General features: G+C 38.7%; 2 protein-coding genes across 2 annotated transcripts in view; one reads left to right on the top strand and one right to left on the bottom strand.

The window, feature by feature from the left end:
• tmem117 (transmembrane protein 117) overlaps nt 1-5,101 on the bottom strand; it is a 147,636-nt gene extending 142,535 nt beyond the window's left edge. The window contains 1 exon segment of the mRNA XM_020933470.2: nt 4,585-5,101. Coding sequence (XP_020789129.2) covers nt 4,585-5,101 — 517 coding nt within the window.
• Nucleotides 5,102-8,336: 3,235 nt separating this feature from the next.
• On the top strand, nt 8,337-27,706 carry LOC110168060 (twinfilin-1). Its single transcript, XM_020933467.2, has 9 exons — nt 8,337-8,438; nt 9,760-9,840; nt 11,267-11,445; nt 14,578-14,673; nt 15,173-15,277; nt 22,187-22,312; nt 23,535-23,685; nt 24,293-24,414; nt 25,132-27,706. Exons 1-9 carry the CDS (start codon nt 8,414-8,416, stop codon nt 25,297-25,299), a joined length of 1,053 nt encoding a protein of 350 aa, XP_020789126.1. The 5' UTR covers nt 8,337-8,413; the 3' UTR covers nt 25,300-27,706.
• The last annotated feature ends 28 nt before the right edge of the window (nt 27,707-27,734 follow it).

Below are 27,734 nucleotides of genomic sequence, written 5' to 3'. Positions count from 1 at the left end.
AAACACAAACAGAAACAGTGGGTCAGTCTGCAGCGTACAGAAGCACAAATGTGTATTTAACGATGATTTGTACAAGAAATTCCAGACTTTCCGTTGCGTTCGAGACAAGTGTGAGTCCATGTGCACAGTGTATAAAGCAGCACAGATGTTTCTGTGTCCAGTGGGAAAAAGTTTTACCAGGTGAGAGTCGTACAATGTGGATGACGAGTCCCCACCTCCCTCCCCCCGTACGGTGTCCTGGTTTTGACAAAGGCAAATCTGGTCACACTAACCTGTATTCACCTGAGTCATGTCTTTTAATCCAACAGAAACTGACCGCATCAGCGACACAAGAGCTGTAGTTTTATCTTCGCTGAGTTTATGCAAATTAGCCATGTGGTTTTAAATTTTGTTTCTGTGAGAGTTGAACAAAACTGAATTAAACACATTATAATGTCAAATGGATTGATGTGGCTCTAGAGTTACAGCTTACACGTCGTAAAGTTGAATTTATTTATGCAGATTAGTAGTGCAGATCTCCATATTGTGCTTCAGAAGTTCTTATCGTGACAGGCCTAAAACTGACACTATGATATTTGTAGCTCAATTCCAGTCCAACTAAAGCTTCTTATTTTGTTTTCATTATCTTAGAAAGTTAAGCTCCTGATTTCCCCAGCACCTGTTTTGTTTCAGGTCCATAAGCCGCATTAAATGAGCTACTATTGTTTACACTCTGCTCGTGGAAGAGCCTGCAAACACAGAGGGAGATTTCTTCATCATTTACCTGCTGTATTTTGCAGTAGACTCTGTTTTGGATAAGAGTTGAGCCATCACTTTACATCTTTACACCGCAAAGTCGTATTTCTTTAAAGGCCCATACTACACTATCTTTGATTTTTTGATGTATTTTCCTCATCACAAACAGACCCGGAGTTGTGTTTTGTTTCATTCACACATGTTTAACACACAAACCCTGCACATTTAACACACAAACTCTGCATATTTAACACACAAACTCTGCATATTTAACACACAAACTCTGCATATTTAACACGCAAACTCTGCACATTTAACACACAAACTCTGCATTTTAACACACAAACTCTGCATATTTAACACACAAACTCTGCATATTTAACACACAAACCTGCATATTTAACACACAAACTGCATTTACACACAAACTGCACATTTAACACACTGCAACATCTGCACACACTTAACACACAAACCTCTTAACACACAACTCTGCACATTTAACACACAAACTCTGCATAACAACACACAACCTCTGCACATTTAACACACACATTTAACACACAAACCCTGCACATTTAACACACAAACCCTGCACATTTAACACACAAACCTGCACACACTGCACATAACACCTTTTAACACACAAACCCTTTACATTTAACACACAAACCCTGCACACTTAACACACAAACCCTGCACAGTTAACACACAAACCCTGCACATTTACACACAACAAGCCTGCACACTTAACACACAAAACCCTGCACAGTTAACACACAAACCCTGCACATTTAACACACAAACCCTGCACACTTAACACACAAACCCTGCACACTTAACACACAAACCCTGCACACTTAACACACAAACCTGAACACACAAACTCTGCACATTTAACACACAAACCCTGCACATTTAGGTTGAGTTCTAATAATAAGTAATAATAAAGGATTACTCAAACACGTGTGAATGAAACACAACTCCAGTTCAGTTTTTGAGGAGGTAACAACATGGTTTAAAGTGCACAAGAGTTCATTTTAACAACACTAAAAGCACCAGGGTGAACACAGGGCCTAGGCTATACTGCACTGCATTGTTTGTGTACGCGAAATAAAATATTAAATGTGCAGTCAGAGTACACAAATAACCTAGTGCTGGCTCTTACCTGTCAGTTTTTCCCTTCTGAGCTCACCACAACAAATAAAGTCCATTTACTGTACTTTGCATAATGATTTGTTTAGAGTTGTGTAACTGAATCCTAATCGAACTGAGATGCCATCATTTCAAACTCAATCATCAGTCTGGGGCTTTTGAAATGCGAGGTCGAAGCCAATGCTCTGTCAGGAAAAGCTTACGGTCTGAACTGAGAAACAAATGAGACTTTTTTTGTCTTTAATTAAAAGTCTGTCTTGTTGTTCACAGATAAATATTCTAAATCAGATGCTTCATAAAAACACTTTTCGGTCACTTGGAATTGGCAGCCCCTTTTTTCTTTCTACAATCTTCTCTGTAGTTTTTCTTAAAGGTGCACTATGTAACTGCTCTGCCTGAAATGTTCCACAGTGTGACATTAAACAGCTCTACTTTACATTTATTCAATTACATCTGTTTTAGTTTTTTTTTAGATCAGAAATACCTAGAAAAACATCAATTCTGACTGAGCGGGGTCACCTCTCCACAGATCTGACCTGTAACTTGGTCTGGTTTGGCCTCCATGAAGATAGAAACATTCCAAACAAAGCAATAACATCTCCATGTAGAAAAGCATTTTGACGGAGCCTCCACAACAAATATTTTACATAATGCATCTGTAATTACACTTATTTTCAGTCAAATTAACCATACAGAGAAAAATCTGGACTTAAGAATTTACCTCAAAATTCACAAAAACAAACAAACAAACAAAAAAAGCAAATAGGACTTCCAATTCTCAATATGCTGTCTCTCAACTTATCCTCAGGGACTCCAGTTATACCTATTCTTAGTGTCGTAGTACTCGAGACAGTTCTTTTATGGTCTTGGTCTCGTCTCGGACTCGACCACATTTGGACTCAGTCTTGTCTCGGTCTTGAAGGCGCTTGGACTCGGTCTTGTCTTGGACTCGAGGTTTGACACTCAACGAGGGTGATCATATTTACATATGATGTTATATATTACATTATTATATATTACAAATGGCAGTTAACTTCTTACCGTGACATGTGGTTGAAGTTTGCCTAATAAAAGTGCACACATGCATCTGTATTTGTCACGACATGTGTTTGGTAAATGTGCAGAGGCTAAATCCCACTGTAAAACCAGTACGAGAATGTAACTCCAGTTAGAAACTTGACAAAACAGTAAAAAAATATTATAATAAAAAAAAAATCCTACCCACTTTCTTCACTTTGTTCACGGTTTTGTGTAAAGTGTCAGTGGAAGTTCTCTTAAAGAAGAGCTTCTCAAACTGTGGGTGAGGCTCCAAAAAAGGGCACAGATTGTTTTCAGTGCAGAACAGTTTGCTTGGCTTATTTTAGCCAAAATTTATCAGATCAAATGGGGATATATATATATATATATATATATACATATATATACATATATATATATATATATATATATATATATATATATATTTATTTTTTTTTTTTTTTTTTTAAACAAAAAAAACAAAACATTGACAAATATCTGCCAAAATAACTGTAAAACACAAATAAATGTTGAAAATGACAAAGATGGTCTTGATTTGGTTTTGATGGGCTGTGGTCTCAGCCTTGTCTCGTTCTCGACCTTTAAAAGTCTCGGTCTTGTTCTTGTCTCGGGACCCTGCGGTCTCAGACAGGTCTTGACAACACTACCTATTCTTTTATTTACCCCAGTTCATTCAGGCACAATCTGACAAACTGACTTTCCTGTGTACAGAGCTTGTATGAATAAAGTTAGGACTGTTTTTTTTTTTTTTTTTTTTTTTCAATAAAATAGGAACTAAAATTATGCTCAATACAAGATTTTATTTTATTTTTATTTATTATTATTATGATTATTATTTTGCCTTTGTATTTATTTGTCATATTACTAGGCTATTTCAGATGCCCTCCCTGACACTAGGGGTGTGCAAAAATATCGAAATATCGATATATCGTTTTGTTTAATATGATGATACAGGATCGATATCATGGACTGCTGTATTGATATATCACCAAGAATATTTTTTTGGTATATTTAACTAAATTATTTTGTTACAGGTCTACAATTTTGTTACTTGGAAAAATTTTTATGCGACACAATTTACATTTTCACTGTTTTGATGATTAAAATGGGTGTGTTTCATGTTCACTTCGCACAAGATGGTTTAATAAATGGTTTAACAGAGACTTTTAGTATCACAGCCATGTTTTAGCCATTATGTGTTATTGAACCGTATCAAATCGGTTTGAAATATAATGTATCGAATCAAAAGCTCACTGTATTGAGGTATGTATTGTATCATGGTCTAGGTATCGAGGTATGTATTGTATCGGCAACTTCTTAACGATACCCAGCCCTAACTGACACATCCATTTATCCAGGCTGGGCACTGGCACAAACAGCCTGTATGTATATCTGCGGCTCCCATACAACACAGTTAAGCAGAAGAAAGAAAACACACTATAAAATGGTCCCTCGTGTCCCGCCGTCCCTCCTCGTGTGCCCTGTCGTCCCTGCCTCATGACTAATATCACAGCTGACGCCAAATGCCCCGAACACGCATCAGAGGCGATTATTCGATGACACAACACCATATATGTGGGCTCTATTTATGGACAATGTGATCATAATAAATGGACACGCACCTGCTCCTCCTCCAGAACAGGGCTGAGCTGCCACATCCGCGCCCCGAAAAGGTGTCCCAGATCCGGCGTGCTAAAGCGGTGTGGTCGGGGGGTTCACCGGCGCGACCTGTTGTTGCGCGTAAACGACAGAACAGGCGAATAATCCCCCTCTGCCATCGTCCCATAGAGAGGCCATGCACCGGGAGAAGGTGAGAGGAGCGCTGTTTACGGCTGGGAAGTGGCCGAGAACGGTGCGTGGACAGCGGGGACGCGCGGTGGAGGTGCAGCCGGGTGAGAGGTGCTGATGTCGGGGAGGGGGAGAGGAGGCTGCCGCTGCCGCTGCTGTGGACCCAGGGATGGAGATGGAGCTGGAGGCGCACAACACGCACAGCATCACGTTTGGAGCACGGCAGGTTCACGGGAGCGTGCGGGGAGCGCTTCCCGTCAGGTTTTTCAAAATAAAGTTTAAAAGAAGCGTTAATATTATGTCTTTTATTTTCCGGTGGAGGGTCCGTTTCCTTGACTCCGCGGAGGTGACACTGCGTTTCCTGAAATGCTCCGCAGTCTGGCATTAAATGTATGCAATGTTGTGATTGTTCAAACATACCTAGAACCTGAGCGGGCACATCTCTTCACAGATCTGACTTATAACTTGGTCTGGTGGGCCACCTGCTTGTCTCCATGGACCATGAGATAAGATCAATGCTGCACTGTGGAACATTACTTAGACTTAGACTTAGACTTAGACAAGACTTAGACTTAGATTTAGATTTAGACTTAGACGTAGACTTAGATTTAGATTTAGACTTGGACTAAACTTAGACTTAGGCAAACTTTATTGACCCACAAGGGAAATGATTTGGACACAGGAGCTCACACATCACATTATATTATAAAAACAAAGAGAAAAAATGTAGTAATAATAAATTCTAAATAAGCAAGAAAAAAATAGCAAGAGACAGGTGCAGTATTAATAAATATTATCATTATTATGTAAATGTACAAGTCAAAGTCATAAAATATAAAATCTCAAGAGGTCATAGGATTAGGAAAGAACTCCAGGCAAAGCAGTAACATTTCCATGGAGACAAGCAGGTGGTGGACTCTCCATCAGAACATTAACAGTGCACTTTATGTGTAAATGATGACATTTTAAAAAAAACACATAAAATCCAGTGCAATGTGTATGTGTGAAAAAGAAACTAAGTTGTTGTACATAATAATAAAGATTTCTGTTTGCAACTGATTAATAATTGTGCCTGAACTGAAATGTACTGATTTGAAATGTTTAAAAGTAACTATTTGTGTTGATGTTTTGTCTGGAAAAGGGAAAAGGAGCAGAGAACATAAGATGACTCTTGTTTCTACTCCTTTTCATTAATTTCTTGTATGTTTGATGCTGTGACACTGTTAATGTGATGAAATAAAATAAAGTTGGGAAGGAGCTCGGAGTAGAGCCGCTGCTCCTCCACGTTGAGTGGAGCTATTAGAGGTGCCTCGGACATCTGTTCCGGATGCCTCCTGGGTGGGAGGTGTTCTGGGCATGTCCCACCGGGAGGAGGCCCCGGGGAAGACCCAGGACACGCTGAAGGGACTATGTCTCTGGGCTGGCCTGGGAACACCTCGGGGTCCCCCCGGAGGAGCTGGAGGACGTGTCTGGGGTGAAGGAAGTCTGGGAGTCCCTGCTTAGACTGCTCCCCCCGCGACTGGAAGAAAATGGATGGATGGAAAGTAGGGAAGCTCTAGCTCTATTTGTCCTAAAATGTAACAGAGCGTTTTGTGATCGTCTGTAAACTTAAGCCTTGAGCAGAATATGCACAGACGCTTTCTGCACCTGTGGCCGTCTCACAACCAGAAGACACACACACATTCTGAGTATTATTGTTATTATTATTATTGGCCATGGTGTGTTTTGCCCAAGAACATACCATCAATGTTTTGCAGGTGGGAGAGTGGGGATTGAACCACCAACCAAAGATTAATTTGGGATATGTGTTATTCTGTTTGGGATATGTTTTATTCTGTTCAGGAAGTTATTCAATTGGTCATGGTTTCACTATTTTTTTTTTTCATTTGACTATCCAAAGAGATTTGATTATGTCTTCACTTTAAACACTCTGGTGTTGTCTGTGTTGTTGTAATCTGCTCGAAACTTTGGCAATAAACTTTGTTGTTATTGAACTCAGAGGATCTCCTCTGTCCATGCCAAGCAGTGCTGAATTTGCTTTTCACAATTATACCATGAGTTTTTACCATTTTGATTGATCATTGAGTTTTCTTTAGGTTTAGCCACTCAGCTGCAAAAGATGTGTAAATGTAGAATAATATAATGGCAAAGGCAATTACTGTGAGTTCATATTTCATTTCTGTGTTGCTATGTTGGCTTAATGAAATAGGTTTGTCTATTTTAATGTGAAAGGGACATGCAGAACTGCTGACTGTGATAATGTTGCTGTGAACTTGACACCATGATGTGCTCCTCATGATTTCAAGTAGTGACAGAGTATTTTGCTGCTGTAGAAATCAATTCATGCTGTTATAATGTGACGAGAAGAGAGAGAGAGTGTGAGTGTGTGAGAGAGGGAGAGAAAGAGAGGGGGAGAGGAGAGAACGGAAACCCTCTGATGTCCAGATGTTTGGGGATTTCAGCCAAAATCTGTGTCAAAGCGGCAGTGCATCCAGCCTCCTGTGGATCCAAAATCACAAATAGATGCATCCAGTAAATAGGCTGTACATCTTTATTACTTGTCATTCAGATGATTAAAAGAAGAACTTGAAAAACAACTTCTCTTCATCAGCTGTCACAGCAATATGTAATTAATCACATCGTTAAATATTACTGCTGCCTAACCAGACTGTTGCTTAGCAGCATTTCATTATTTTTTTATCTGACGATGGCATAAATGGGTGATGGAAAAGTCCCAATGAGCAATTTGACATGCACACATATTATAACTTTATTTACAGACTGAGGGTCCAAAGTGTACACAGAAGGACACACACCCACAGTAAACTACATTCATACTTAAACACACCAGCACACACACACATACACATACCCACACACATAAATGTGAACTGTAGGCTTGGAACACATGCTCATTCATTTTCAATAAATAAATAAATAAATAAATTATAATAATAAGATGAAGAAGAAGAAGAAGATGAAGAAGAAGGATGATGATTATTATTATTAATGATGATGATAATAATCATCATAATCATAATGTTATGTATTCTCAGTGGTACATTTCACATGTGCACTGTCTAAAGTCACAAACTTTCTTCATCCACAAGGGAAATTATTTAATTATTTTCTGTCATTGGCTTATATTGTTTTGCCTGTTATGGCATTAAACTTATTTAATCACATTGCACTTCTAGGCCAAGTTAATGAGAGGGAATCTCACTCACAGATAAAAACAATAATTGGTTTAAATGTATATTTTAAGCTATTTGCATAAAGCAGATGCAATATAGATATGTGTAATTATGCCATACTGTGGAATATTCCAGGCAGATTTTGTTGTCATGGACAGTTGAACCAGAAAAGTGACATAGCCTACAGCGTAGTCATAAACACTTTAAATGATGCTGCTGTCTTGAAGGCTGTAACATTTCCATGTCATCATGCTTGGCTCATTTAATAAACATATAATGATACATTAAGACAAAGATAAAGCCTAACTTAATTTATCATCCTAAATCATATTGATCTTTTCCCTTGAATGGATTAAATAATCCCTCTGCCATGATCACTGACTGGTCATGTGACAGATGTTGGTGTCGTCACTCGGGGGGCGGGGCCTGTGGCTGTAGTCCACTTCCTGCTTCTCTGCTCGCGGATCAGCTGCTGCATCCACCCTTCTGCCTCCTCCAGCACAATGTCACATCAAACGGGCATTCAAGGTAGTTTACTCCTCTGGTTTCCTTCATTTCACTTTATTATGCTTTCTCTTACCGCTAGGTTTTTTGTAATACGTGCTTTGCTTTCTGGGGATTGTCCATTGAACGCAGAGCTAGTGTCAAGTTAGCCGCGCTGTGCTAGCTGTGCCGACCTGATCTGCGCCGCCCGCTCTTCTAAAGCAGTTTTAGGACTGAGCAGCACAAATCCAGGGGTTTTATCCTCTGCTTAAACCCAGAATAACATGGCTTTTTAATCTCTTTCACGGTACGCCATGTATTTGTATCGCTATTGCCTTCAAACGTGAATAGTAGTAGGGCTTCCCCCGATGTTGAATGGATGGATGGGCGACGCCTTCGTTTTCCACAAACTGCTGGCCTGGTAGTTTAGCAGGTTTACACATAAATACACGGATCACATAGCCACAGGAGCCCGTGTCATTCTAACAATAAGGCTCCACTGGCTCACATGTGTTCCCTTATATGGGCAGAAGTAATACTCCAGTGTTGACCAAGCGCAGACTTTGTTGACCGATTTAACCAAATGCTCTGTGATTACTACTACTAACATGCAAAGTGTGATTAAACAGTATTTTTGCAGTTCAGTGGATATGCATAAGTCCATAATCCCTATATAACGGTATCTACATGTAAGAATGTAGTAATATGTTGTTAGAGTTTAGACCAAATATAATACTCCTACTATTGCAACTATTTTGAATCAAGTCATCAAGGGTAGTTTAAGTAAATGTTTGACTTTTGAGTTGTATTTTACAATTTAGTATAGTGTTTGAGCCATATCTATAGAGAGAGAGGGTGAGTTTTGTGGCTGCATTGACACTTGCACATTTCCTATATCAAAATTGAGAATGATTCACTATATTCAAATTGAGACTGAACCAGGACTAGACCAGGACTAAAGCAGAACCAAACCAGGGTCCTTTCTTCTGATGTTGTCATGTCAGCGAAATGACTATAATATGGGTTAGTGACTGCCAGATGTTTCCATATGGCTCTGATCCAACAAAATGCCTTTTACAATACATATGTGATGGACCCTTTAATCCCCTTTGTTTGGCAAATAGCTCCTTTTACAACACACTGCACAGAGCAAATGCTGTTGTCCTGAACTAGAACAATCACAAGTCAGGTCCAGAGCCATCAAACGTAGTTACATCGCTAGAACCGGTGTATTGCTCTAACTAAACTGCACTGACATCTGTGAGTACTCTAACACGGCTTGAGTTCACGTCACTTCATGTTTGTAAATCCTCGCACAACGATAATCACAAGAGCTGAATATATTGCTTTGTCTTGTTTCTTGTAGCGGGGAACGATGTAAAGGACATGTTTTCCAGTGCCAGGAGTGGAGAGACATATCGCCTTGTGAAGATTGTCATTGAGGATGGTATGTTATTAAGAACTTTTCTGTTATTTACACTCAAATGTGCCAAGGCCACTCTCACTAACACGATTGGGATTGGTGATAACTCGACACATAGTGCAGACTTCGCGGAACAGATGAACAACAGCAATTCAATTTTGTCATAAAATTGTCAGTCTGTATTACTCTCGAGAATGAAATAATACATCATGATTGTACATTCTTGGTCACTACTGGTTCACTACTACTTAGGCCTGTCACAATAATTACTATATCAATATATGAAAGCTGGAACAATATATTTTTGTGATCATTATTTACCAGATGTACAGTTTCTTTGCAAAAGTTTGAGATTTTTTGCATTTTTTTTGTAAGAAAAGTAAAATTTGAGCTGTAGAGAGCAGAATATGTCCATTTGTTGCAGACAGTATATTTCAAAACTGTTTTACTGAGATGAGTCTCTTTTATTGTTATTGTGTCAGAGGCATAAAGTCGTTTCTATATTATTATTGTTTATTGCAATATTTCTCTGTAGCCGGTATATAGTGCTTGTTATTTTGACAGGCCTACTACTATGTCATGTATTCATTATTTTTCCAATGAGCTTAAAGTCTTTCAAAGCAATCTTCAAATGAAAACAGACTGGTTAAAGGTGCGCTGTATACGTTTTCTGGTGGATGATCTGCCACATGCTAGTCTCCATGGGGATGTTTTTTGCTTTGCCTTTAATGTTCCACAGTACGCCATTAGATTCAAATTAAACATGTCTGTTTCCACGGAGAAAAGCATCAAGCCAAGTCATATGTAGGGATGCACCAGTCCAGCTTTTTCAATTCCGATACAGATGTTGATACATATAGCTTTAAGTATATGTCGATTCCCAATACCAACTGAAAACAGTGCAGACAATGAAAACAGCTTTTATCTCATTTAAACAAAAATCAAATAAGCCCAAACTGACCTAAATATGGTATGTAGCTGTTATGTATCTGTCAAGTAACTACAGAATAATTTTGTATAAATAAAAGTTCAAACATCATGAAACATTCTGGGCCAATTATGACCAGTAAATCATCGTATTAAATCAAATTATGTGCCAAAGTAGGATATCGACTGAACGAATATTTGGAAGCCAATCCAGCAAATTGTTCAGTACCGGCACCGATATCACATATCAGTATCGGATTGGTGCCTCACTAGTCACAGGTCAAATATGTGGAGAGACAGACAGACAGGAATCTCACATTCTTGCAGTAAAAACAAACAGGGGAACTAAACATGTGCTAAATATGTGCTTGGAGACGAGTTATATAGGGCACTTTTAACAATCTATTTATCCTAGAATAAATAAACTCATGTTATTTAATAATATCATTATAATGATAGCTGTGTTAAAAATGTAGTTACTTTTCTTGTATTGCGTCGATGACAGTTTTGGTGTCCTTTACAGAGCAGTTGACTTTAGGCACATCTCGAAAGGCCTCCAAGTCGTGGGAGCAGGAGTACGATGCTTTGGTGCTGCCCCTTCTGGAGGACGATGTTCCCTGTTACATCCTGTACCGTCTGGACTCCCAAAACAACCAGGGCTACGAGTGGATCTTTCTGGCCTGGTCTCCGGATCGTGCCTCGGTAAGAAAAAAACAAAACAAAATCTGTACAGACGATAATGAATACCCTTCGATTCAACATATTATTTTCCTTGTCGGGTTTGGGACACAGGGTGGAGTTGACCACATCAGGGCAGGCTTTAGTTTGGTGAACATCTGGACCTATTTCAATGTCTTAAAGGCTGTATTATATTACATTATAACTCTCTAAAACTTTAGTAACAACATGTCTTGTTCTTTTTGTTAAATCTCTACCAACAATTTGCTCAATGTCTAAGGGTGCTTTCACATTTGAGCTGTTTTAGCTCAGTTTACCGTATTTTCCGCACTATAGGGCGCTCTGGATTATAAGGCGCACTGTCATAGAATGGTTTATTTTTTAACTTTTTTCACAAATAAACTGCACTGGACTTTAAAAGAAACACAACAGTTGGATGGGTCAGTGGGACTTTGTTTATGGCGTTCACGGTGACTCTGGGCTTTGTTCAGTTGTGGCGTGTAGGGAGGGTGTGTCTGGGACCAACGGATTGTCGGCGTGTTCGCAGTGACTCAGTTGTTCAGTTGTGTCTAGAAGTGGCACATTGCACTCGCTTTTTTGGTTCGTTCCTCCGCCCGTTCCTCTTTGGAGTGGAGTGATGAGTGGCTGTGGGTGTTTTTCGCTGTCTGCTCCGTGTGTGTTTGCGTTCGCTGCGGCTGGTGTGGCTTTGTAGTTTACTGAAGTGGGACACCCGAGTGGATTCGTGTATAGGGCGCTCTGGATTGTGAGGCGCGCACTCGTTTTTTGATTGGGGTTGGAGGCTTAAGAGCGCCCCCTATAGTCTGGAAAATACGGTAATCCTGATGTAGTCTTGATCCTGTTATAGTCCTGGTCAGATCCAGGTTTAGTTCCAGGTTTTATCCCCTTATAGATGGGTGTCAAAGAGATTAAAAAATAGCCATTAATCCACTGTTTTCATAGTAATTAATAATTCAAAACAAAATAGTAGAATGAAAGTCCTCAAAATGTCACCTATAAAGAAGAAGTTGAAACCCATGACTAGACCCTATTTTGATGGTGATGGTGATATGTGACTAACCTGGGACTAAATCCAAAACTAAACCCATACTAGAATAGCCCTAAACCAGGACTAAACCAGAACTAAACCAGGCCCAAACAGAGTCTACATGAGGAGTAAACTAGACTCGAATCAGGATGTGAAGGCACCCTAAATATTAGCTCTTCACAAAAAACAAACATAGCCTGGTGTGAAATTTAAATGGAAATATATTTTGCTATAATAAACAATATTATAAAGAACCATTTGTTTTAAAAAGTTGTAGTAGTAGTAGTGTTTTATTTCATAGTTCGTAGTTCACATTTGTTATTTCTGTTGTTTAAAAGACTTATTTTTCTCTTGTCAAATAAAGTATCATACGAAATATTTGAATTTTTATCCTCATGAATAGATTAAAACCAATATGTAAACAATTGTGAGAAAGGGCTTACTGTGGCTTTGAAATTTCCCTCGTCAGCGGTCCAGACTTGGCTCTTGGTGTTGTTTTTAATCATATGCAAATGCGTGTTTTGCATGGAGACTGTCACTCATCTTACTTTGGCTGAATTCTAATGAAGCTCTAACATTTTAGGTCTCTGATATTCAAAATGGGCAGCACATAAATACAGGCTTGTTGTGACAGTATGGGTCAGTAGGACAGAATGAAGTGAATTTTTATTATGAAGGCGCTGTACCTGATTTTTACTGTCTTAAAAATTTGAAAATCTGAACTAGTTTATTTGAAAGAGTTTGCAGTGGTCTAAAGTTCTTCCTCACTTACCTTATGCATTCTGAGCATCTAATTATTCACCACGATGAGTTTAGTCGTGCTTTTCGTAACTTTCAGAGACGAGAGCAGAGTTCTGGCATCACACTAAAGCTAACAAGAACTAGCATGCTAATGGGACTTCCTAATTATCAGACAATAAAGAGTTTACACAGTACACACACACTTATTTGATCTCAAGAGATGTTTCTATCATATATTTGTACTGGCACAAGACAATGTTTGCTTAAATATGCCACATGCAACTGAAGCTTTTAGTATTTTTACTCTCAGTTCACATGGTGTAATGCATGTGCAGCATTCGTGGCTTTGCGCTCGGAGTGCTTTTAGCTTTTCACGCTGAGACATGTCCTGATGGTGAAAGGCGTTTTCTGAAGTATGCCATTAGTTGCATAACTTTAAGCTGTGCTCTATTTTCGTTATTTATTCTATTTAAGGTCGTATATTACACAAAATTGACTTGTGTTGTGATCTTGAAGCCATTGTTATCTCATAAAAAACAAACCGTTGAGTTGTTTTATTCCATTTACACATGTTTGAGTATTCTTTTATTATTAGTCTGTCTGTCTCCAAACCTCAAAATGCTCTGTTCCACCTTGTGATGTTTTGAAGTGATAGTTTTCAAGTAAACAGCCTGTTTTACTTTTGTTCAGTAGAGACTGGAAGTTCCAAATGATTCTAGTGAAGGTGTGTGGAGTTTAAAAACGCAGTGGAGCACTTCCTGTATTACCATATGACATCACCAGGTGGAAGAGAGCATTTTCTATTGAGGGAAGGTGGAACAGAGTGCCTGAATCTGCAGAATTTGTGTGTTAAACATGTGTGAATGAAACAAAACACAACTCCAGGTCTGTTTGTGATGAGCAAAGTGCATAAATCTATAATATAGACTCTTTAAGGAAAATGTGTATTGGTGTCTCATTTTTTTTTAAAACTTTGTTTAATGTTTTTAACAGAAGATACAGTATGTGTTCTTTCCCATGAAAACCTCCAAATAAAGTTAATTTAACAAACTTTAACTTTATTTGATAGGAATATACATTGGGTAGTAGCACACTAGATCTAAAATGATCAATGGTATATAGTATATAGAATATATTGTGGAGGTTCTGTAGCCATTTTTAATCTGAGCATTGTGCATTGTGACTATAGTTTTACTGTTTCACTGGGAAGTACGAACAGCCTCATGTGGAAATCAGCAGAAGATGAATGATAAAGCATAGAAAGACTGACACATAAAAACAAAAACAATGTTAAAACAGCACGAGTATTTCTACCAGAGACAAAGTATGTGATCCTAATATACTTTTTAAATTACTTCTTTGTATGACAGGTGCGACATAAAATGTTATATGCTGCTACTAGAGCTACACTGAAGAAGGAGTTCGGAGGAGGACACATCAAGGAGGAGATCTTTGGAACAGTAAAGGTAACTCAGCCTTTGAAATGAGAAACTATTGACTTCTCATGTTCCTTACACATGTGCACATTCTAACAGCTGAAGACATAAACAGAAAGCGTCCCATTGCTCAGTCAGTGCTTTCACCCTCCCAACATCTTCTCACGCAGCATTGTCCATCATCCTCTGCTCACATTTTTAGTGGATGAGGATTAGGAGCCTTCCACACTTTCGAAATGAGCAAATATCACTAGTCCAGTATTGTACGGCTGCACCATATGAGAAAAAACTACTTTTGGCATTTATGAGTTTTGTTAAAGCAAAAATTTGCATATCTTTTACTAATTAGTCAAACAATTAAAGGTATGTGTCAAAATAAAAAACAATACTAAACCAAGACAAACACAAGTAAGAGGAAAATCATGAATAAAATGTGCCTATTTGTACATTTTACTTTAAAACCAGTACAGTACATTTCTGTAAAATTGAGAGCCTTGCATTGTTGCCATATCTGTGTGCTGGTTTTCAGGATGACTTGAGTCTGAGCGGATACAGGAAACACTTGACGTCTCAGGCGGCACCACTGCCCCTCACTGCCGCAGAGCAAGAGCTCCGACAGATCAAGCTGAATGAGGTACACACTCACCACAGCTGTTTACTCCAAACTCTTTTAATGTTTAACCTTAATGTTCGTGTTATGTTATTTTTAAGAGAATAATCCAATCAGAAAGCAGAATGACCCCAAATGAATCTCATCTGGATTGCCAGTTTCTATGTCTAAATCCAATAGTTTTAAACCTAAAAGGACTCTGTGATCTGAATGGTCACTACCTAAACTCAGTACCTACAGTCATTAATCAGTGCTAGTGCAGCCTCTGCAGCTCAGGTTTTGAGGTTTTGCATGCGGTATTGCCCTATATGTCCTCAGTGCAGGTTAACACTGATAATCCAGGCTCAGTTGTGGTTCCTTTTTGAAACCAGTTAAATGTGCTACATGTGCCACACCTTTGTGTGTTGTCTTATTTCCTGTATAATCATTTAAACACGACTATGTCGATTATAAACTCTTGACTGGAAAGACTTAAGTCTTCTTAAGTCCTCTTCTCTCATTTCCTGTGATGTGTGAACTGTAAACTTGTATTGACACAGAGTATGAGTATTGTATGAGTGGTGCCACAGCACAAGGTCAGCTCTGGTGTTAAGTTTAAAGTGCTGCTCTGGCTCCACACACAAAGTGCACAGACGCTGAAGTGTCAGAACTGCAGGATGTGATGGAGCTTTTAGTGTGTCTCCTCACAAATACACGCACATGCACATGCACGCGCACACACACTAACAATCTATACTTTAGCTCTAAATCGCTCCTTATGAAGTCTGCGTTGTTAAGAGGGCCTAGTGCAGTAGCTGTTAGTGAGAATAGTGTGAAAAGTTTAAGTATTGGACATGGTTGGGCATTATATCAAAAAATCTTCTTTGAGGCTAGATCACAAATTTGATTAAAAAAATTTAAATAAAAAAATCCTTTATTGAGCCATCACAATTTTCACTTTCTTAATTTGTCTTTTTAAAAACAAATAAAAATGACTTTCAATATAGATTATTTCTCATAAAAAATACAGATTTTCCACTATGGCCAGTAATTGTTTTGTTCAAATAGAGTGATCGTGATTTTCAATTTCATTTCTGTTTGTCTTATAAAAACAATTCACATGGCATTAATTTGAACTAAACAGTGCCATTTAACACAATCAGTAAATAAATAAATGTCAAATGATTTCCCCTTGTGAGACAATAAACTTTCTTATCTTATTTCTTGACGTCTTATGCACCTTAATACCTTCTCAACTCTGCTTTTACAAACATGGCTGGGTTGGTTGTGGACTTCTCAACTGTACACCCCAAAACTTATTTCTGACAATTAACCATGCCAGGGTTCAAACAGACTTAAAGGTGCACTGTGTAACTTCTACGGTGCGTGTCTTAATTGAGATGTCATTGCTCAGTCTCTATCTTGTATATTCAATTATAGATACTTGCATTTATAAAACCTGCGTTATTACTGTGTGGGGTCACCTCTGCACAAATCTGACCTGTAACTAGGCCTGGTTGTGCCCCCTGCTGGTCTCCATGGAGATAGATGAATTTAATGCCATACTGTTGAGCATTCCAAGGTGCTCTCACATCTCTGGTTCTGTTTGGGGATGAGCAGATGGTGGAAGGTCATATTTCATATCTTACATATTTCAATGACATACATAGTTAAGACCTTCCTAAAAGTGATTCTCAATGATTTTTGAACACATTCTGTAGCTTTCCAAGTTTCTTGTGTTGCTCTGCTTACAAATTATGTTCATGGCAGGTAAGGAAATAATTCATATTTCTTCACAAATCAACAGTTACTACACATGTTATAGGACACGGGTCTCCAACCTGTAGCTCAGGAAGTACCAGTAGCTCTCTACTCCCTTCCAAGTGGCTCGCCAAGGATTTCTGAATCATACATATTGCGCTAAATAACTCAAATTTGATTGATTAAATGCCTATTTCCTTTGTAAATCTATCATTTTGATGCCTAATTTAGCTAATTTAAGTGAATAATGGGTTATGTTTTATAGACATCTAACCTCATCTTCAGTTTACCATGGCTCTTATATTTACAAAATTAGTAGCCCTCTAGCAGTTTAATTTTACAGAAAGTAGCTCACAAGGTTGGAGACCCCTGCTTTAGGGCATGGGGAACAAGAAAAAAATATTTAAAATATGATTTCCTAGTAAACAAATGAGAATTATATTGATATTACAGACTGAAAAAACATGTGCCGCTTTGGAAAGATTGATAAAATGACATAAACAAGGCCCGACATTTGGTCTCGCTACATTTACATTTCATTTTATTATGATATAGAAGCTGATTTTCTAACTCCATACATCACAGTCCGTGACGCAGCGAGAACATCCCCCTTCTCCTGGGCACAGCAGATCCCCGCGTGTCACCAAAGAGAAGGGGTCGTCTGGAGGGGGCAGGGGGACGTTCCCACCTAGACACTCGCGCTGGGACTTTGAAGCCAGGTGGACGCTCGAGCTGTGATTCTGCCCTCTCCTTCTGAACCTGTACCTTTTTTAAACTATATTCCCCATGTAGCAAGCTCCACCCTCGTGCCTGGGCTTTGAAGGACTCGCTGGGAGAACGCAGACGGGGCAGGTAGCTTTGTGCTGGTGCAGAGATTAGATAAGGAGGTTGTAAAATGATCCGCTGGTGAGTGGACTGTTTTGCTGTAATGACGTCAGCCGTGTTTGTTGTGCAGTTTTAAAGGCCCCAGCTAATCCTCTGGTTCTCACAGTGGAGTGTATGGCTGTTGTATTTGTTCAGTGTGTCGGCTGCATTTGACCCATCCTTCAACCAGTTCTTCTGAGTTACCGGTCAGGAGCAGAGGGTGACCACTAGGGCCTTGTAATTAATCACATTCCATCAAATCAACATCATAATCATTTGAAATGGTTAATGATCAACTTGGGCATTTTAATTTGGAGGTGTACAGCCAATCCTCTGTCAGGAAACGCCGTGGTTCAGAGCAGAGTGCAGACACATCAGAGACATTTGAATATGGAAAACTGCACTTATGAAAATGTTTGCGTTTATAAAGTATATTCTGAACAGTTATTTACTTGTTTTAACTGGACAAATAAAATGAGTGGAAAATTGTGATTGATCAATACAAGGAACATTCAGTGATTCAATTGAATGAAACTTTTTTTTAGTCGTATTGTCAATCCTGAGCAACCAGAATGCAGCTGCCTTCATTGTGTGGCTCCTGGTTTAGTCCTGGTTTAGACCTGATGTAGTCCTGGTTTAGTCCTGGTTTAGTCTTGGTTTAGTCCTGGTTTAGTCTTAGATTAGACCAGTTTTAGTCTTGGTTTAGTCCTTGTTTAGTCCTGTTTTAGTCCTAGTTTAGACCTGATGTAGTCCTGTTTTAGTCCTGGTTTAGACCTGATGTAGACCTGGTTTAGTGTTAGTTTAGTCCTGGTTTAGTCCTGGTTTAGTCCTTTTTTAGGCCTGTTTTAGTCCAGGTTTAGGCCTGTTTTAGTCCAGGTTTAGGCCTGTTTTAGTCCAGGTTTAGGTCTGTTTTAGTCCAGGTTTAGGTCTGTTTTAGTTCTTGTTTTAGTCCTGGTTTAGTCTGTATTTATACCAGTTTTAGTCTTGGTTTAGTCCTTATTTAGTCCTTGTTTAGTCCTTTTTTAGTCCAATTTTAGTCCTGGTTTAGTCCTGGTTTAGACCTGATGTTGTCCTGGTTTAGTCTTAGTTTAGTCCTGTTTTAGTCCTGGTTTAAACCTGATGTAGTCCTGGTTTAGTCCTGGTTGAATCTTAGTTTAGTCCTCTTTTAGTCTTGGTTTAGTCCTGTTTTAGTCCTGGTTTAGACCTGATGTAGTCCTGGTTTAGTCTTAGTTTGGTCCTGTTTTAGTCCTGGTTTAGTCCTTTTTAGGCCTGTTTTAGTCCTGGTTTAGTCTGTGTTTATACCAGTTTTAGTCTTGGTTTAGTCCTTATTTAGTCCTTGTTTAGTCCTTTTTAATCCAATTTTAGTGCTGGTTTAGTCCTGGTTTAGACCTGATGTTGCCCTGGTTTAGTCTTAGTTTAGTCCTGTTTTAGTCCTGGTTTAGACCTAATGTAGTCCTGGTTTATTCCTGGTTTAGACCTGATGTAGTCCTGGTTGAGTCTTAGTTTAGTCCTCTTTTAGTCCTGGTTTAGTCCAGTTTTAGTCCTGGTTTATTATTCAGCACTGCGACCTGGAAATCCAAATATTTATAGAAATAAAGTTAGAAAAGACAACTGTACATTTGCATAAAGTTTTTCCCACATTTTGAAATGACTTTGAAGTCCTCATTATCCAGGCTGCGCTCTTCTTCTGCTCTCTGCGTCTGTGTCTGTGTCTGTGTCTGTTTTACCAAATAAGGAAGCGCTTTGAGTCCTCTGCTAAAGTCTCATCAATTAAAGCTTTCGAGCAAATAGGAAGTCCACTTTTCAAATGTCCCTGAAGAGCAGCTGACAGAGGCAGATACACAGAGCACGTGTCTACTGTCTGCAGATGGAACGCTCTTTTAAATATTAATAGTGTCAAAGTATTTTTAGTAAAGATGTGTGTATAAAGCTTGATGTGCTGTTTGCTATGCAGAGGTAGACAAAAATGTACTCATGTTAGACTAGTGTTACAAAGAAATATTTAGTATTTGGGGAAATTACTATTAATGTAACCGGAAGAACAAAACATTAAATAATGCACAAAATCTGGTGTATTTAAAGGAGAGACTCAAAAATGAGACAAACTAAATCAGTTCATATTGTCACATGAAGCTTTTGTCACTTTAGACTTACTCACAGTGGGAAGAGGAACAAAGTAAGAGTACCGGTACTGTTACTCGGTAAAATATAAACTGTTACTCAATTTGGAATGAAAAGTTGAACTGAAAACCATTCCAGTAAGTACAGTTTTATTTACGTTTTAGGATGCACTTGATTAATATTGTAACTGAGTAGTGCCCAATTTTAGAGGATTCTGTACAGATGCATTGATACTGGAAGGTGACTAAAAATAGACCATCTACCGTATTTTCCACACTATAAGGCGCTCTGGATTATAAGGCACTGAATGGTCTATTTTCTAACTTTTTTCACATATAAACCGCACTGGACTATAAGGCACATTAAACGAAACAACAGTTAGATAAGTCAGTCAAACTTTATTTAACACATTCACAATAACTCTCAACTTTGTTCAATTGTAAAAAAAAAAATACTGTCTGAGACGCAAAATTGTTCACGTATTCACAATAACTCATAATTGTTCAAACAGTTGGGCGATTACGGCATCCAGCACGTCCACATCCCTCTCGTCATTATCCGAGTCAGTGTGGTTACTGTTCCCTGGCAGTTCACTGGTCTTGGTGAAAGCTCGGACCACAGTTGATACTGATCCTTATCCCGGGCGTCCACGATCCATTGGCAGATCGTGGCATAAGTGGCTCTGCCCTGTCTCGCTGTCTTGGTGAATGTGTGTTCTCCTCTCATCCACTGCTCCCACACAGCTCGCACTTTCACTTTATAAACGCCTTGAGTTTAAAGTGGGCGTTGTGAGCGTGTCTCTTGACAGGTGCATTTTGATATTAAAAGGAATCACAGTTTGTATTACTCCTGATGCTCCTGACTACGGGAGCTGTAATGTTGCAAGTGATGCGGCTTTGTAGTTTACTAAAGTCGTACTAAGACGCACCAATAAATTCATATATTAGGTGCTCTGGATTATAAAGCGCGCAGTCGTTTTTGGATAAAATTAAAGCCTTTTAAGTGCATCCTATAGTGTGGAAAATACAGTATGTAATCTCTGCCTTTTTCTGCTTAAAGGGCCTGTATTACTAGGAAGGCTGGTACCACCTAGTGCCTCCACTCAGTTTAATTTCTCTCCAGCGACTAGGTCAGGAATCAGAATACACTAGACGGTTCACAAAAACCCCGAAAGTGCAAGTTGGGGCACCAGCCAATCAGCAATGAGCAATATATTTTGTTTTGGCAACGATTCCTGAGATTGAGGATTTAAAGCCAGAATTAAAAGAATGTTTGGTGAATTTTATCAAGGGGAAAGACGTTATTGTCCTTCTTCCTGTGGGATTTGGGAAAAGCTTAATATACCAGTTATCCCCATTAGCAGCGCATTACATACGTCACAACCAAACAGCAGCGATTGGTTAAATAAAAAAAAGTACCCACCTACTGTCGAGCGAAAAAATTCTAACACTGCGAGGTCAGACGGTTTCTACGAAGTGAAACCGGCTGATGAATCAGGCTACTGTATTATGCCATCTTCTGTTCTATGTTAGAATGTAGTTTCCTCATCACACACAGACCTGGAGTTGTGTTTTGTTTCATTCACACGTTTAACACACAAACCCTGCACATTTAGGCTGAGTTCTTCTGTCAAATAGAAAAAACTCTTCCACCTTGCGAGGTTATGTGGTAATACAGGAAGTGCTCCACTGTGTTTTCAAACTCTTTACACCTTTACTACAATCATGGATTCCTGGAATTGCAAATCTCTGCTGAAGTAAATGTAAAATGTTGCCTTTAACTTGAAAACTACAACTACATGACATCACCAGGTGGAACAAGATAATCTAGGATCTTTCAGTGTAGGTTCTGGTGAGTTGTTGGTAAATGTTTCACTTTAAATGACAAGTGTAGTTTATTATCTATTATCTGAAAAAGTGAAGCCAAGTGGGCCACAAACACATCTTATTTATCTCATTTATTTTTATCATTTAAATGTTTGATATTTGCTGCACTGGTCGTTCGATTGGCCGACATTACTCACCCAGCCTCAGTTTAGAAATTAGAAATGTCTCATTCTGAAAATAATCCCTCTCTAAAGAATTACACAGTTACCAAATCACAAATGTGGCCAATATTTAGTTTCTTAGTTTTATGTATATTTATGTAACTTGTCGTCCCAGTAAATATCAGTCATATTAACATATTATTGCACGGTGTTGCGTTCAGGTGCAGACAGACGTTAGCGTGGATACGAAGCAGCAGACTCTTCAGGGAGTGGCCTTCCCCATTCACCAGGACGGAGTGGCTGCCCTCGAGAAGTTTAGAGACAAGAAAATCAACTACTTACAACTGGTGAGTCCCACAGCCTGAACCTGGAAGGACGAGGATTATTCTAATGCCCTTTTTCTTCACGCATTCATTAAACTGATCTATCATGAATGTATTCAATTACAGGTATTTGAATAGTTTTTTTTGTTTTTGCCTTTTTAAAAGCATCATCTTAAAACAGGAAAGAAAATAGAAATGTATAATGTCTCATTATGCAGATGGTGAGATAAGCAAATAAGCAAATCTCCACTGAAAGTTCTGTAGTGAAGAAGTCATTGTAATTGTTCAGTGGTCTCGACCTTTTGCTTTTCCTTTAGTGGTGTTTGAAGGAGTGAAATGATTTTGGTGGAGCTGTTTTCAGAACAATGGGCAACTGTTTGTCCCAAAGGTTGTGTGTGGTTGTGTGTGTGTGTGTGTGTGTGTATGTGTGCGTGCGTGCGTGCGTGTGTGCGTGTGGCGTGCATGTGCGTGTGTGTGTGTGTGTGTGTGTGTGTGGCGTGCATGTGTGTGATTGGATCTTATGAGTCTTTGTACCCAGAATACAAAGGGGATGGTGCCGACCTCTTTGTGCTTTCAACAGTGGTGTTGGTAATATAATGCCGTAGTTTTATTTATCAGTTTTATCATTTTCTTTTTAAAATGTTCTTAATCTTTTTATAATTTTCTGTGCATACATGATTTTAACTTTTCAACAGAAGACTATTCTTAAAGGTGCACAATGTAACATTCTGATGGTATAAAACATCTCCATCTCCAGGCCAAGTTACAGGTACAGACATACTGTTGAGTCATCAGATCCTGTGTTAGGGAAGTTTCAGGAGAGTAACAGCCCTAAGGACAAGAGTGTCCCTCCTCTGTGTCCTGGAGCCTGAGCATCAGAGCAGCGTCCAGGAGGAGCCAGACGACTCTCGAATCAGAGCAGAAAAGCCTCTCTTATTCTTACTTAAACACAATGAAGTGGAGATGAAAACATTTAATGAACTTTCCAGGTAAAGCGCATTGTGGAGACAGGCAGGTGGCGGACCTTCCTCCTGAAAAGTTTAATAGTACACTTTAATATAAAAGTGCAACTAAAACTGCAACAATAACAAAAAATCAAATGAATAATAAAAAAAAACACTTTGAGTCTTATTCTTCAAAGGTTGTGATGTTTTTCCTTTTCCTCTTTTCTAACTCCACCTAAATTCAGAGTAATTCTTTAGTAAACCACCCCTTAGTCCTCAAATCTTTGTATTTGACTTTTCAGAAAATCGACTTTGAACAGGAGCTCATTAAACTGTGCAGCACTGAGCCCACGGAGCTAAAAGACCTGCCGTCCAGGATCCCCAAAGACGCCGCGCGCTACCACTTCTTCAACTACAAACACTCACACGAAGGAGACTACCTGGAGTCCACAGGTACGACACTCTTTGCACTACGGCCATACTTTACTTTGCTATACTTTACTTTAAGATTTAAGTGTGATGCCTGAATCTATTCATTTTCAAATCTTAACGTGAGCCAAAGCCTGCATCCGTGTTACTGCAGCCCCACAGAGAGCAGTCTTCCCAAGGCCCTCCACCTCTTTTTATTTCCATTTTAAAGATGCTTTTAAATGAATTTAAATCCCCCTCTTATCCTTTTATCAGTGCATTATAGATAATTTGATTGTTCTGAGTGCTCCAAAATTGCTTAGTTGTAATTTTCCCTCGATTGTTACAAAATGGATTGGAAAGCTGAGTCTCCTGTGCAGTTTTGAAGCGCAAACCATCGCCAGACATGTTGTGATGTTTTCTAATTGCTGTCAGTACAGGGAAATTAGACCTTGCTTTTTGAAGTGTGTTATTTATAAATTGAATATTTATTTAAAGTTCTGGAACTGAAAACGGTGCTTAAGGTCATGCAGGCTGAAGTAATACATTATATGTTCAATTAAAAGTGGAAAGTGAACACTAGAACTTGAATGAAATTGAACACAATAATTATTCCTGTTCTTCCCTTCATGTTATAACTTGTGTCTTTCAGTTTTCATTTATTCGATGCCTGGATATAAGTGCAGCATCAGAGAGAGGATGCTCTACTCCAGCTGCAAAAACCCTTTGGTCGACATGGTGGAGAACAGCCTCAAGATTGAGATCGAGAAAAAGGTAAATAAAACCTTGTGTTTTAGGGTTTGGTGGTTATAATTATTATTATTAGTAAACTTAAAGAGTACAGAATAAGGATTGTAATGGTTTTGATTGAATGAAGATTTGCTCTGTGCATCAGTTAGACAATTAAAATCTACTGATAAATATCGTACTTGTGTAAAAAGGCAAAATAAACTCTCACTTCACTCCCAGACCTCTGCTAAATCACTTTGTGCCTCATCATTTCTGCTCTGGACCAGAGAAGTCCTTGAAATTCTAATCAAATAATTACATGAGTAAGAAACATTCAACTGATTAAAGGCCTGCAGCCCCAGACTAAATATTTTAAAGCTTTGCTCTGCCACATGCATATTTTTTACGTCATTTAAATTTTATGTTTGCACCATATCGTCAAAGCCTATATATATATATATATATATATATATATATATATATATATTTTTTTTTTTTTTGTCATTTCTTTCTTCATTTGTCATGTCATGCCTTTGCCATAAAGATTTCATGATTCTGATGCATGGCAAAGTCAGATGGTTATCAGGCTAAGCTGCCTGGTTAATACAAATGACAAAAGAGATATGTAGTGGGTGTTAAAACATGGTAGAGTGCTCAAAAAAGTATCCATCTTTTAGTAAGAATGGTGCAAGCCTCACCAAAACATTCCAATGTCATAATAAAACAAAAAATAAACCTACTCTACTAATGCTCGTTTTGCAGTTGGAGATCGAAAACGGAGACGAGCTGACCAGTGACTTCCTGTACGAGGAGGTGCACCCCAAACAGCACGCGCACAAGCAGGCCTTCGCCAAACCCAAGGGCCCCGCGGGCAAGAGGGGAGGCCGCCGAATCACCAGGCCACCGGGAGAGGGCGACGAGGAGGACTGAAGCGCCAAACCTCACAGCAAGCACCAACGCCACCTCTACTCACCGCGGGACAGTCCTGTGACAAGGGGGGGACTCCTTTCCGTTTTTGATTGAATGAAGAGGTTGCGTTCACGTTCACAATTTGATGCCAAAATCTCCGATGGAGGGCAGGGGCCTGTTTAAATGTATCCGGAGGTGTCAGATACAAAAACTGGAACCATTTCGTTAGTTAGTCATAGCATTTAAGAAATTCAGTAGTGCATAACAGGAAGCTGAAACCTAGAAATTGTCATCAGCTGCTTTTAGTCAACAGTGCCAACTTTTTGCTTGTCGACTGGAAACAAATTGAGGAAGAAAAAGATTTTATGCTAAATAAATTCACTAAACACTTTATAATTGGATGCTAGTGGTGTACAGCTAATTTATTCTGATCTCAAGAGCTGTTTAAACAATATATCTGTACTGGGGCAAGGCAAATTCTGCTCAAATACACGGGGAGAAAATTGAGGACAGACCCTTTCTAAAATAACACATTCTATCAATTCTCCGAAGCCCTCAATCTCAGTTTCAACACATGGGTCCAGTGTTTTGAATGTCGCAACCTCACGTGAACGCAACCTTACGAGAATTGAATTGTGACCACCTCAAAAATCCCCCCTAACTATGCACGCCAAGGACATAACTGAGCAATGACTAAAAAAAACATGCTATTTTTTCCATTTGTAGCTTGTCAAATGGAGGTTTATTCCAAACTTGTAATCACAATGGTCCAAAAAACACTTGCGGATTGTAACTTGTTGCCAGCTAAAAAAGAAAAAAAAAAAAAAAAAGTGAACTTGCGCCAATGTATGACTCCCAAATATGAAGTTCACGTGCCCAAAACACCTCCCTAACTCCTGCATTCCTAGTGTCAAATCACATGTCCTATTGTACGTCTACTGTTGTTTTTGCACAAATGCGGTGCTCCAAAAAGTCCACAAAACCCATCGCCCACCCTCACTAGTGTCTATAATAATGATTAATTTTAACATTTTATATTGGAAATTTACTTTTTTGATATAACTGTGGTTTACATAAAGAGGAAAAACATCTGCTGATATTAAACTTATTTTTCTATGCAAAGTGCTGTACTTGTACATACTGTAGCTGTGTTGGGTTTGCTCTGGTGATGTTTCGTTGAGGATCTGACCAAGAACAATGGGCTTCCACTATAACATCTCATTAATGTCCCTTTAAAGGTCCTAGATTATGCCTGTTGGCTATTTCAAGTACGTTTTCAGCATTTTGGCATTCGTGGCATTATTTGTAGAGGGTATACATGGGGCAATATGTGACAAGAAATTCACACACACAAAAGTAACTCTACTGATTAAATACAGCTTATTAAATATTCATTATAAGTAATATTTGACATTTACATTCCAGAAATGGTAAATGGTCACATTTTTCTACAGCGCTTTTCCACTTTCAAGGCACTCAAAACGCTTGAAGTATTCAAATAAAATATAGTTGCGCTTTCATAGTCTCTTAAGTCTATTCCATTTTTGTTTGTGTTTGTTTTTACAGTTCCAAGTACATACATACATTTTATTTATATTCCACACTGTGATTGGTTAAATCCAACTGTCACTCACTCAGAGCTCGACAGAGGCTGACCCAACCATGTGAAGAAACAAAGAAGAACTAAATCACATTATGAATTTCACAAAAATATTGTTACAAGATCATAAAAATTTGCAGGATGTGGGATATCACGTTTGGGTAATTTTCCTCTCCAGAGCTCAAATACTCAGCGTTATTCTTATGTGTGAATGAAACAAAACACTACTTCAACAAAAATGATGCTAAAACCAAATAAATAAAAGAATGAACCCTGCAGTGTAATCTTTCAGACAAGGATATAACATGGTGTTTGTGTTGAGGTCAGAGTCTCAGTTTATTCACTTTCTGTGTGATACTTGAACCTTCATCAAGACATTTACAAGCACGTGGTCGCACATTTCTGCTGGATTGCTAAAAAGAGTCTGATAGTATATTAAAAAATCTATACATTTTTGTCAATATTGCCCACCCCTTCTCCGCATGTGTTTTTGATCAGGAAACATAACCTTGCTTAAAGTTAAAAAAGTTGATAATAAAGGATTCGAGTATATTCTAGGACCTTTAAACTACATCTATAGGAAGCTTCTCCATTGGTCCCATGCAACATTGGAGGCCAAACGTACTGAAAGGGATCACTGTCAATAATATGAATCAATTGTTGCCGCTATCTCCTGTCTACTGATTAATATTAGGCTCAAACTAAGCTCACCTCATTGTAAAGGGAAAGGCGCCTTTACGCTCATTGATTCCATTATAACTGAGAACTGTTCAGTCTTATTTGTTTTCTTACGAATCATTCTTTTAAAGAATAAAATATTTAAATCGATGTACTGACTGCATTTTGTATAAGCAAA

This window comes from Boleophthalmus pectinirostris, unplaced genomic scaffold (assembly GCF_026225935.1).
Source record: "Boleophthalmus pectinirostris isolate CB_2022bp ecotype Guang Dong unplaced genomic scaffold, ASM2622593v1 HiC_scaffold_2, whole genome shotgun sequence".
In the NCBI taxonomy this organism is placed as follows: domain Eukaryota; kingdom Metazoa; phylum Chordata; class Actinopteri; order Gobiiformes; family Gobiidae; genus Boleophthalmus; species Boleophthalmus pectinirostris.
This window is presented reverse-complemented; position numbering and strand designations above follow the sequence as displayed.

Excerpts from the sequence above, each read along its gene's own strand:
- LOC110168060 (XM_020933467.2), top strand. The coding sequence starts at position 8,414 with ATGTCACATCAAACGGGCATTCAAG. Across the intron at positions 14,674-15,172 it reads AGATCTTTGGAACAGTAAAG|GATGACTTGAGTCTGAGCGG; the intron begins GTAACTCAGCCT and ends GCTGGTTTTCAG. Across the intron at positions 23,686-24,292 it reads AGACTACCTGGAGTCCACAG|TTTTCATTTATTCGATGCCT; the intron begins GTACGACACTCT and ends TGTGTCTTTCAG.